This window comes from Tinamus guttatus, unplaced genomic scaffold, assembly GCF_059628265.1.
Source record: "Tinamus guttatus ecotype Peru unplaced genomic scaffold, ASM5962826v1 Tinamus_guttatus_pri_ptg000365l, whole genome shotgun sequence".
Lineage (NCBI taxonomy): Eukaryota > Metazoa > Chordata > Aves > Tinamiformes > Tinamidae > Tinamus > Tinamus guttatus.
This window is the reverse complement of record NW_028288899.1, coordinates 178,957-191,920: the sequence shown is the minus strand read 5'-3', so window position 1 is coordinate 191,920 and position 12,964 is coordinate 178,957. Positions and strand designations below refer to the sequence as shown.

Genomic DNA, 12,964 nt, shown 5'->3' with positions numbered 1-12,964 from the left:
CCTTTAAACTCTTCAAAATCATTAAAATATGCATAGTTTAATTTTGAAGTATTTCTTCCTGTTTTCTAATGTGCCAGCAAAGCTGACAGTGGCAGTTTTTACATTCTTTGGATTTTACACAGTCTGTTTCAGTCTAATTCAGTGTTTCTTACATAGGATTTGGATGAATTAATATGGTATCAAAAATTAATGTGATGCAGCATTAAATAATTACATACTCATTCCGCTCTTACGTATTTAGAATACTATTTTTGAAAATGTAAAACAAGTGAAACATTCCATCTTCTCCTTAACAAAATCAAAAGCTGAATACTCCTGTAAATGACAAAATAAAGAAAAATAGAATACATTTTATAAAGTAACTTAGAACTAGACTATATTCTTTTCTGTCAAATAATTGACTTATCTCTAACTCCTTTCTTTTAAGAAAAAAAAAGTCTCCTTAAGTTACATTTTCCAGATGTGGAGGACAATGGTATTAGTGAAGATTTACATAAGAGCTGACAGAAGAAAAGTCTACTCATTGTTATGGAAAAATCATCTTCTGTTTCCATAAAAAGAAGTTAGCTTTATTCCAGGGTTTCTTATTACTGTTACTCATGTAGTGACAGGTACACATGGATCTTTCAGGTGGCAAGGCTGGCTGAGAAACAAGAACTCTTGTGCTTCAGTTTTCATTCTCCTCTCGACCTACTGTGTAATCTTCAGCAATTTAGTACATTTTCAATTATTAAAAAAACAGTAATTTTAAGTAAACCATTTGCCTACCTCTACTTCAAGTCTCTATCATGAGAAATCTGTCTTCGACATGTTCTATTAAAAGCATGGTGTTAAGTTTCACTATTTTAACAAGTTTCAAATGCAGAACTTTCAAACAGAAATTCACATGGAGAAAGATTCTCAGGAGGAAAAAAAAAACATTATTTTGAGGCTGACGATTTTTTAAGTGACTGACTACTGCATAAACTCACACTGCCAATACTGCTTTCACAGTACCAAACAACTAAAACACCAGAGTGGAAGCTGTGGTGTTACTTAACCAGAGGCGTGACATCCCAAGGGCTGCCGGCGTGCAGTGCCCCGGTGGACTCCCGCTCTCGGAAGCCAGGACACATCCCACGGCAGCGTAACACGTGCATCCGCTCACATCTCTGAAATCATACCCAAGGACGCTGCCCAAATCCTGAACTCCACGCTAATTCCTCACAGATGGAGCACGCAGTCAGAAGCTGACAGTTATGCACAGGAACTAACACTCATCACACTCACACACAGGGCTGAACCAGAGCATGACTCCCAGAAAATGGATGCATGTATTCCCTGGTCCTTCATCCATGGGAGAGGGCACGAGACTCGATGTTGCCTCTCAACAGTTGATGCAGAACTTTACCTCTTCTATACACCTTTTATGGATGCCCAAAGGGAGACCCAAACTGACACCCTAAAAACACTCTAAGGCAAAAGAAGGAAAAGCACTGATGATGGAATTGGGGAAAGCATAGAAAACCTGCTCTAAAGGACAGTTACTGAAGGGCAGAAAAAGGCAAGATTGGTTAAGTGACAACCAGGAGAAGGCGAGAGGGCAGAAATCAGCACATCAAGGAGGCTACCAGGAATCCCGGAATGGTTGAGGCTGGAAGGGACCTCTAGAGATCATCTAGTCCACTGCCCTGCTCCAACAGGGACATCCAGAGCACGGGGCACAGGGTGGCATCCAGGCGGGTTTGGAAGATCTCCGGAGAAGGAGACTCCACAGCCTCTCTGGGCAGCCTGCTGCAGAATACTGGAGGGGGAGCAGCCCTGGAAGCCCCGCAGACGCACTTCTGCAGAGCTTCGGGTGAAACTCACAGAGCTCACGTTAAAGTCAAGAACATTCTTCAAGACATGAACCCCAAGGCACCGGGTCGGGAATTCCCCTGGGGGGCGGCTGAGGCGCCCAAGCAGCGCCCATGTCGCGCGCTCTGCGGCCTCCCCACGGCGCGGGGACGGCGTCGGGGGCCGCGATGGCGCCGCGGGAGCTAAGATGGCGCCGGGCCGCGCGCTGCCCACCTGCTGCGGCCCTGGTCCGTGTAGCGCATGAGGAAGAGCCCGTCGAGGTCCTCCTCGAGGCGGCCCTGGAAGCCGAGCTGCAGCACGTAGCGCCGCCCGGCCCGCAGCCGCCCGCGCAGCTCCAGCACGGCGCGCTCGCCGCCCGCCTCCTGCCGCAGCGCCGCCACCTCCACGGCGGCGCCCGCCTCGGGCAGCGGGCCGCGCACGGCGGCGGCGCCGCGGCTCCGCAGCCCGGCGCTGTGCAGCACCACGGCGTCCGTGTCCCGGCGGCAGCGCACCGTGATGTTCACCCGCCCGCTGAAGGCGAACGGCCCCGCCTGGCCCGGCCGCACGCGCGGCCACAGCTCCAGCTCGTAGTGCAGCGGCTCCACGTGCCGCGGCAGCCGCCGCCCGCGCTCCGGGCCGCCCGGCGCGGCTCCCGGCGGGCCGCTGCCCGCGGGCACCGGCGGTGGCGCCGTCCCCGGCGCGGGCGACGGCGGCGGCGGCGCCTCCTGCCGGCAGCGCCCGTAGAGGGCGGCGAGCGCCAGCAGTGCGGCCAGCAGCGCCACGAGCCCCGCGGCCAGCAGGGCGGCGGAGCGGCGGCCCAGGTAGACGCCCGAGGCGGCGCGGAGCCCCATGGCGGCCGCCCTGGCGCGGAGCGGAGCGGCCCGGCCCGCGCCGCTGCTCGCGGGCAGTGAGCGGCGGAGGGCGGCGGTGCCGCTGCTGGTGCCGCGGGGGCGGGCCGGGCCGGGCCGGGCCGGGCCGGGGGACGCGGCGGGGGCGGCTCCCGCCTAGGAGGTGCGGGACAGAGGCACCGGCCCGCGGGGGCTCGTCGTGCACGTCTGAAACGAGGCGAGGCGCCCCCGTCCAGGGATTTTTTGTTGTGTTGCCGTTTTGTGTTGTTTTCTCTCGCTCTCTTTTTTTTTTTTTAATTATTATTTTTGGGCGTTATTGTCCCTTTGCCGTCACGGCCGAAGCTAGACTAAGGGAACAACGCAGCGCCGGCGCCGAGGGCGCCGCAGCCCCAGGCGATGCCCTGGGGGCGCCCCCGCTTCGCCCCGACGAGCCGCGGGGCTCAGCAAGCTGCGAGCCCCCGCGCTGCTTCTGCTCGCCCGGCCCGCGCGTCCCCTCCGGCCCCGCTGGGACCCATTAGCCTCCCCGCGGCCGCCGGCTGGCACCCGCCCCGCTGCTTCTGCTTTCTGTCACCCGCTTTGCGCCTGTTTCTGCGCTTCTGTCCTCATTTTGCTCTCATTTACGCCCGGCTTTTGCTCGTGCGCCGCTGGGACGCGGCGGCCGGCGCTGGGGCGAGCAGCCGCGTGCCGCCTCGCGCACCCGCTCCTCGCCCGTCCTCCCCGTCTGGCAGCTTTCACCGCGCTGCTCTGGTGTTACAAATATGTTATGTTAACTCAGCCTATTTGTTTTGTGGAAGTATAATCTGCTCTGTGTTCTTTCCTCCTTTATTGAGACACTACTGTATCAGAGCTGAAAATGTTGTAAAGGCTGGAAATATCTGTGGCAGGAGCTATTCCTTAGGAGATGTTGAAGTTGTAGACTTCTAATATTGCTCTATAGGTTCCATATTCCCCAGCCACTGAAGCGAGAGGTGGGAGCTGTTGGTTAATGTGAGAAGCGTAGCTATAGATGAGCACAGTACACATGAACCAAGCCTGAGCTGTTGGGGATCGTATTTTCTTTTTACTGGATGTGTCAAAGAGACCCTCATCTTTCCTGCTGGCTTAGGATAAATACTTTGCATTCTCCTTCCCTGAGTATGCATCAAAGTCAGCACAGGTGTTACTAGTTACTTACCTAGCAAATGTAATTACAAATAGACTTGGAAGAGCAAGGTTTCCTTTCCCTAACAAGGAAAAAAGAAAAAGAAATACTCAAGTGTTTCAGCCCTCTTACTGGACAGTTTATTCCCTTTGCATATATTTGTCATTGGACACATTAGTTTGCAAGCTGGTGCTGGAGCAGCTAGGGATAAATCCATGTGTGTATTGATAAGATTGCCTGAAATGATTGGTATAGGTAGATATGAGAAAGGAAATCTAGAGATCTTCTAATTGTAGAAGGATTGCATCTGACCAAACTCAGATTAATGGTTTAGTATGAGGTATTGTTGCATTTTGTCACAATGTGAGAAAGAAAAGTATTTTTACCTTAGAGAGTCATAAATTTATGACATACATACAAAATTTGATGTAGGGAAAGGATCTTGAAGATGTTACCATTGTTGGTGTTAATGTCTAAGATGTTGTAACTGAAATAATTTCTAACTCATGCTTTAATTGAAAGATATTCCTCAGTGCTTTGGACCAACAGACCCCTGCTAATCCTCTAGCTACCTTCCACCCTACCAAACCATCCAAAATAGAGTTTGCAAAATTTATTTTTGTTGCATGGACCATGTGTGAACTTTTGAGCGTGCCCTCATTGATTTTGCTGGCTTCAGAGGCCCCTCAACAGTGGGCCTCAACAGTTTGGATGGTGAAAGTAGGTAAGTGCAACAGCTCTAGGGAAATGCTGATGGAGATCAGACAGCAACTGAGGAAAGACCAGGCATCCTTGCGTTCTTCTTTCTTGTGGAGGACCGTAAAGTAATCCCAAAAAAACTGTGGGTAAAATTGAGCATTTCCAAGCTGACAGTGCCCAGTGACCAAAGTTGCACCCAGTGCTGGGAAGGCTGCCCCAAGCACCTCCAGGTGCCTGGAGACACTAGCCAAGCCCGTGGCTCTGTCTGCAGGAGCAGACCTGTGGGGACGCAGAACAGTGTGCAAAATAGACAAACGTAGCCACTGCAGGCATGAAAACCACAACCCAGGATATGAGCAGCAGCAGCAAAGACACTGGAGTGTCCTAGCTGGGATTAAGGAAGCTGCAGATACATCAATAATTTCTTTGTGTACTTGGTAACTTCAGCAGCTGGCATCAGAGCTGTTGCAGGCAACCAACGGGACCAGTAAAACCAACGGTTTGGCAGCCGAGCAAATGCAGAAACAAAGTGTATCATGTTCTCACTGGTTTTCTTAGCATGAAGAAAAATCACAATGCGCTGCTAATTGGAATGAAGTTTTGAAATTTTTTATAAGGGTTTAATAGGAAAAGGATGAACAAATGCATGAATAATTTAGCAGCATGTAAAACTTCATTCCAGATTGAATTAGTGTTCTTTTCAGTGAAGTTTAATGTAATTCTAACTATAACTGCATCTAAACAACCTTTGTAAATTTTCAGATTACAAATAACCAAAAGTCTTCAACCTTTGGTTACAAAATCACACAGGTCTTCAGCTTTTCTTCCAAGTATGACAACTTTTTAGGGCCTGTGCCTTATGAGAACACATAAGCTGATTTTTTTTAAAGGCAATAAATGTCAGTGGATTGATATTGCTTAATATGATGAATGGTGGCATTTTCAAAGTTTTGGCTGTCTTTATTAAGTGTTTAAAAAGCTTTCAGATGCCCAGTATTTTTTTGGCAACTTCACTAAAACAGAACTGAGAATGAGAGATTCGTCTCCTGACTGCAAAGCATTTCAAAGTTTATCAGCTCTCTGGAAGGAAGAGCAAGTTAAACTTTGAAGCATGGGCATGCCATAAACTGTTGGCCTCGTAGGGCTTTGGAGCAGCGGAGCTGGGTCATTCGCCTCCTCTTGTTTCACGTGGTGTTGGCGGAAGCTGGGCCTGGGTGGCCTGCAGGAGAACAGCAAAGGGCTCGGTGGACCGTGGGGCTGTGAGCAGCGATGGCTCCTCCTGGTTGCGTCTGGCAATAACCATTTTATCCTCGCGTGGAAGGTGCCGGTCAGCGGCGCTTCCCGGAGCTGGGGGTGCTGAAGGCAGCGAGACCTGGATGCTCTGTCACAGCTGCAGCAATAAAAATGGCTTCGGTTTTGCTGGGGCTTTAAAGCCGGCGCCCCAGGCACCTGCGTCCCAGGCACCTGCACTTGTGAGCTTCAGCTCATGCCAGGGTGTGATTCCCTTCTGCTGAAATCAACCCAAAAGATGCAAGCCAGGAGCGCACCCGGAAAGCTCCCGCTACCCGCGAGCAGTCGGTCCTGGATGCCAGAGCAGAGCTGGTCAATTCCCCCGAAATGCGCTCAGCAGGAGCGCGGGGCCCTCTGCACCAGGGCCGCTACCTGCTCACCTCAGCTCAGCCTTTCTTGCCCCACTGCTCTAGGAAGCTGCCTGCTTTGTCTGTGCTGAGAGCTGCCTTTAGAGCAGCATCACTATCACACACCCAGGGCAAGCACCACCAGCTCTGTGTAACACAAACTTCAGGTACAGAAGGATTTGTTTTTAATATGTCCTATTAGCTTGTAAAGTCAAGTAGATGCTAATTTTTGTGATTTCCCCATGTTACTGAAAACTGACGGCGATACCTCACTTTTTTTTCCCCTTTGTTAAAGTCTTCATTAAACAAGTTGGACTAAAGAATGCCTGCAAGTCCCTAGTGTGAATTCACACACTCACTGGCAGAGAACTAAATGCCCATGACTGCTTTAAACCTTACAAGTAGTCTTTATCCTCCAAATCTGGGTACAGTATATCACAACATATCTCAGAGGAGCTCTTCATGAGTCTTTAGCAGTGGAGGAGCTCTTCTGTGCACCACTAAGGAGCGTGGCTGCAAGTCAACCAGTGATCAAACTGGCCAGAGCTCTGTGTCTCCCTGCGGACTGCGGAGAGTCTGTTTTCCAGGGCCTCTTTCTGGCAGAACATCATTGGAAATGTCCTATTGCTCTGTAAATGGAGTAAAACCAGTCTCCAGTTTAACCCGTCAGTTCCTTCTCCGCACATCTATGAGCATTTTGTGTGTTTGTCACTGCAGTCTTGGTACCTCCTGCAGGATCCCTCTCCCACTGAAGCCGTCTTCTCTTCCATGATGGATCTGATCTCACAAGCCCCTAGGGCACTTCCAGGCAAGGCTCTCTGATACATTCAGCTGTGAAAAGGGGTAGATCCCTGCAGAAACACATGTCATTGGATGGTAAACAGTTTAAATATTCTTTTGCCAGATCTTTGCACTTGGTGACATGCCACATGGCAGAGGAAACACCCATTGTATATGACAGAAGTCAGGGTAACATTTTGAAATGCAGGTATTTTAAAATATGATTCATAAAATCTTTGTATGGGGTGAGGTGGGGACAGGTACCAAGTGTTGCATTACAGATTAGTATCTTTTAAGGAATGTGGCAGAGATTTGGCTATGGCAATGGGATATTTTTATTGTCACAGAATAGGTATAAAGTGCTCTCCTATAACTAAAGCTATATAAAACAATGGTGTTCTGAGATTACTTGTAGACTCTCTCTTTGGGTCTACCCAAAGACCCAGAAAAGATCCTAATAGAATAAGGATAAGCCTCTGAACACTTCCTTCTATTAGTCAAAAAACAGTTCTATGCTTTTGCTCATATCTTAAAACCTATAGCTTCGAAAAGCCAGAGCTTCTTGCAAGACTAATGGTACCATAGATCAGCCTGAGAAAACAGCCTCTGCAGAAGCAGCTAAGGAGATGGCTCAGGGACAAAGGCAGCGTCAGAGAACTATTTATAATCTTTCTTCTTTGGGACTGGGGCTGCAGACCCATGCCCCTGGAAAGGCATTAGGAGAATGCAGGTAGGATGTGCCTCTAGGGAAGAGAGAGCAGGTAAAATGGAGATCAATGAGAAGACAACTCCCAGTGGAATGGCAAAGGTGGGGAGAAATGGTAGGTAGTCCTCGGGTTTACGTATTAGAAGGGACTCTATCCCCATTATTTTATTGAAACTGAACCTATTTCTGATTACTGGAGTCCAGCTGCAGGAATGCTATCATTTTACTGGAAAAGTCCAGATGGGGGCCTTGTGCATTTTATGATCACTCTGTAGCATCTAATTATGGGATCTCTGTAATGGTGAAAAAAAACCCACACATCAGAAAATGGAGGATATGCAGTTCTCTGTGTCTGCTGCAGGAAAGACAGAGCAGAGCTCACCCCAAGAAAATGAGAAGAGACTGGAAACTCGAACAGGTTAATGAGAGAACGGTAAGTTCAGCCCGAGACAGATGGTTCCATGCCATGTACGTTAGATCTTTCTTCTTCAAACAGAAAGAGTGATGTCAGTGGAGCACAGTAACGGGCTGCTTGCCACGTGCTTTCAGGTTAGCAAATCCAACAAGACAAGCAGAGATGGCAGCCTGGCCAGCAGAGAAACCACCACTAGTTATCACGGACCACCAGGGTACATGGTGCAAAAGTGTTCAAAGCGCCAGCTTGCTGTCAACATGGGGAAGAGCACTGTTTTAATGTGCCTGCTACACCAAAGAAGAGGGACATCGTGATTACTCCTACCCCACTGCTGTGGCATCAGCAGTGACCCAACTTGGAGCCTGTTAGCCAGGTTTTGAAAAATGGCATCCTTGGATTTGGTCTGGAGGAAGAGAAGCTGTTTAGTGACAAACTGGATAAATCACCTATGCTCTGTGGTGGCTTGTCTGTACCACATACCACCATGACTTTCTAAATTCTCTTGTCACTTTAGTGGCTTTTGGGAAATACACTTGACTACGTGGAGAGAGAGAGGTTTGGTATATTTTCTGATAAACTCTGCGTCTTAAAGCAGTCTTCCCACTGCTGTCCAAACTGGTCTGCTGCTTATCTTGATGGACCTCTTTGGTTCACTATTCTTCTTCTGCTACTCTGGCATCATACTGACTTAGCATCACATCCAGCGTGCAGCCCAGTCTTTTTTTTTTAAGGATTTATTGCTAGCATCTCACACACTTCTTGGCCTTACACCACTTACATCTGATTGTGCATGGACAAGTGCAGAGATCAAGATTTTCTTTATGATTTGGGGAAAGGATATGATGTCACCCTCTCTTGACAGCATCACTGGATATGCCAAATCTACAAGGCAAGAAGGTCAAGGCAAAGAAAATGGGTGAAATCTGTTCCAGGGCAGCATACGGTGTCGTGGAAGAGAAGAGGCTTTTATTTAAGAGTAATAATGGACAGCAGTTGCATAGGCACTCACATTTTCCGTTGCTGCCCTAGCATTATGAATCGGTCTTACATTCTTCCCTGGGGAACATTCCCAACAGGAGTGGAGCAGTCTGAAGATCACAACTGCAATTTTGACCAGAACTTCAACCCACGGTCCCACAAGATCCATCTCCTACAGCCTGAGCCTGACCCCAAGGGAGAAAGAATCCTCAAACCACAAGCAGATGTCCAGTTTAACTTTACCAGGATTATCATGGGCTCGCTTACAAAAAATGCATTTTAAAGTATCTTTTGTTATGAAGGCCTGTTGGGAAGCTGTTGGCTGCTTTTCAGACAAGTTCAGCTTTTATTACCAACCCCACACCCTTTTTCTGAAGGCTCTAAAAGATGTCCATGATGAGCCATGTATATAAGCTTTGTAGCTATTCCTTTTCTGAAGTATCAAATCTTTCTGGTTTTGATTAAGCACCTCCTCAACCCTACCTACATCCTATAGCCTATTTAATATTCCCTCAGGCCCTTGTTGCGTGACTTCTTCCCTCACTGTGTGCTCAAAGTAAGGTCTGTGCTAGCTAACTGTGAACACTGATGCGTTTATTTTTGTAATGTAACAAAGGGTTTCCTTTCAGATCGGTACTGCTCCATAATCCTTTAAAACGTATCCAACAGACATTTCTCCTCAGTGCTAGGTATGAGGCATCTTGCCTACATCCAGCTCCTAATTCTACATAACTGATTAAATGAAGAGGATCATTTTCTCTTCTCATATTTATTTTCACATATGTACTGCTTTCTGCATCAAAAATAATCACTTGTTTTTCCCACCCCCATCATCCACCATTTTTTCCTGTCTGCTTCCTTCAGGGTGTTGCTCACCCAGGACTGGGAGGCCCTGGGAGTTTGTTTAGGCTGAGCTCATCCTGATCTCTCCAAGCGCGCTGCTAGCTCTGGGTTTGTGCAAGGTAACCTTCGAGATTCACAAAACCTGGAGGTGGAGCTGAAGAATCGGGTGAAGAATCGTGCAGAGCCATGATGTGAAAGAACTCCACGTTCTTCAAGGTTGTTGACCTCCAAAACTTGAGTCTGTTTACTGGCGTTGCGCTCGTTGGATGTGGCTGGTTGTTGGCTGATTTCACCCAAGTGCAGATGTTTATCCAGCTCCCAGAATAGCTAACTTTGCAAATCATTAATCACCGCAGGTGCAGCCTTTTACCCTGTTGCCAAAACTGAGTCTTCTCTCCCTCATCCTTGTTCCTTTTCTTTCTTTTCTGTTTGTTGATGTTAGGGATGTATTTTCCTTCTTAACACTGCCTTATAGTCAAAACTACCTTATGTTTCATCTCTTTACAGCACTCGTTGAGACTTCATTTTAAGAGTTGGAAATGAACTCTAAAATCTCATCTGCACTTCGATTTTGGAAACACAAGCAGCAAAATACAGACTACGCATTAATAGAGCTCTTCCAGAAACTCTCTGGATTGTAATTACTGGTCAATAATATAAAAACACACTGAGTGGGTGCAAAGCAGTCAGAAAATGAGTGTAAATGGCAGTGCAATTGATATGGCATTAAATGGATGTGCAATTTTTAACTGCTGCTTCTTGGGAGCAGAAACATGTAGGAGTGTTGCTTGTTCTGTTTGACTGCAACCCAGCACAATACACAAGGGTCTCCCAAAGGAACAAGCTGCCCTGTCAGTCTGCTTCTATTAGCTGCCTAGCCTGAAGTACATCACTTTCATTCCCCTTGGTAATGAAATTGCCCTTAAATTATTCTGTGTAGAATGAAAACAGACAAAGTTGCTTTGTAGCCTATACTCAGTTTCTATACTATATAGGCACTTACAGCCTATACTCAAGTTTCTATACTTCCCACTATTCAGATTCCACAAATTATGAGGTCAGTCCTAGAGAACCAGTGCTAGAGAATTTGCTTAGATAATGACTAATTTCTCAAAAGGAGTATTATGAGGAAATGCAACTGGGAATAAAACAACTTGTTGGAAAAAGTGCAGCTATATAGAACTCTACCTCCGAATAGAAAAAACTACGTATTGCAGTTGGTGCAGAAACGCACTTTTGTTATTTTTATTTCTCAGTCTGCTTATTTTTATTTCTCAATCCCTAAGCTTCTCAAGCTTAGATAACAAAATCATTGAATAAAAAAAGAAAATGAGCTTAATCCCTGCCAGCATTTTCCTTTTGTAATACTAGTTTATCATTCCTCTCCTTCACTCACATAATAGATCCTTCAGTGGTGTAAACATATTTTATTGTATCATAAAATGATAAACTGGGCTTGAATATCTTACTGGCTTCTTGGTGTGGGCAGTATGTAGCAGAAACAATTCCCAAGAATTACCTCAGTACTCTCCCAAATTCATTGTGTCAGTTCTAAACGAAGTGGTGTGATCATAATAGGCAGCAACTGGAGACTTCACCATGGGGAATGGTGACTTCATTTTTACATCATGTCTCTCCCTCTGAAAACAAGACCATGCCGACTGTTGCCCAACAACTGTGTTTACCATTATTTTCTTCTCTGTTGTCACACTATAACCGTCACCACCACCACAGGGGGTTGTATCAATCAATTACCCAGGCATCGCACAGCTTAGTTCCCCCATACCAGTTACTGCACAGCACAGGGAATCATAGATCATAGAATTGTTAAGGTTGGAAGAGTTCTCTAAAAGTCATCTAGTCCAACCCCCCTGCACATGCAGGGACACCTAGAGCATGGGGCACAGGGTGGCATCCAGGCGGGTTTTGAAGATCTCCAGAGAAGGAGACTCCACAACCTCTCTGGGCAGCCTGTTCCAGGGCTCTGTCACCCTCACTGTCAAGAAATTTTTCCTTAAGTTCCTGTGGAACTTCTGATGCTTCAGTTTGTGGCCATTACCTCTAGTTCTGTCAGTGGCCACCACTGAAAAGAGGCCAGCACCATCCTCCTCGTTCCCTCCCTTGAGGTACTTATAGACACTGATTAGATCCCCTCTCAGCCTTCTCTTCTCCAGGCTGAACAGGCCCAGCTCCCTCAGCCTCTCCTCATAGGGCAGATGTTCCAGGCCCCTGATCATCCTTGTGGCCCTGCGCTGGACTCTCTCCAGCAGCTCCACATCCCTCTTGTACTGTGGGGCCCAGAACTGGACACAATACTCCAGATGCGGCCTCACCAGGGCTGAGTAGAGGGGCAGGATCACCTCCCTCGACCTGCTGAAGATGCTCTTCTTAACGCACCCCAGGATCCCATTGGCCTTCTTGGCCACAAGGGCACACTGCTGCCTCATGGTCAACTTGTCATCCACCATGACACCCAGGTCCTTCTCTGCAGAGCTGCTCTCCAGAAGGTCAGTCCCCAGCCTGTACTGGTGTCTGGGGTTATTCCTCCCCAGGTGCAGGACCTTGCGCTTGGCCTTGTTGAATTGCATGAGGTTTTTCACCGCCCAGTTGTCCAATCTGTTCAGGTCCCTCTGGATGGCAGCGCAGCCCTCTGGGGTATCAGCTACTCCTCCCAGTTTGGTGTCATCAGCAAACTTGCTGAGGGAGCACTCTGTGCCTTCATCCAGGTCATTGATGAATAAATTGAACAGGACTGGACCAAGGACTGACCCCTGGGGGACCCCGCTAGCTACAGGCCTCCAACTAGACTCTGCACTGCTGATCACCACTCTCTGGGCCCTGCAATCCAGCCAGTTCCTAATCCATCTCACTGTGCACTCACCTATCCCACACTTCGGAGCTTGCCCAGGAGGATGTTGTGAGGGACGGGTGATGTCCGGATAGACGACATTCACCGCTCTCCCCTCATCTATCCAGCTGGTCATGGGGGATGGGTAGAGCTAATCTCTTCCAAGTTGCAAAGGAGAGGCAGACAAGCACGACAACAGTGCTTGAATATCTAAGTTAAAAGCAAGAATTCTGGGAGTGGATCAAAAGAACAAG

General features: G+C 48.0%; 1 protein-coding gene across 1 annotated transcript in view; it reads right to left on the bottom strand.

Moving 5' to 3' along the window:
* Positions 1 to 2,666, bottom strand: part of LVRN (laeverin) — a 43,712-nt gene extending 41,046 nt beyond the window's left edge. Inside the window, exon 1 of the mRNA XM_088530294.1 lies at positions 2,050 to 2,666. Coding sequence (XP_088386420.1) covers positions 2,050 to 2,666 — 617 coding nt within the window. The remainder of the gene's footprint in view (positions 1 to 2,049) is intronic.
* Between the last annotated feature and the right edge of the window lie 10,298 nt (positions 2,667 to 12,964).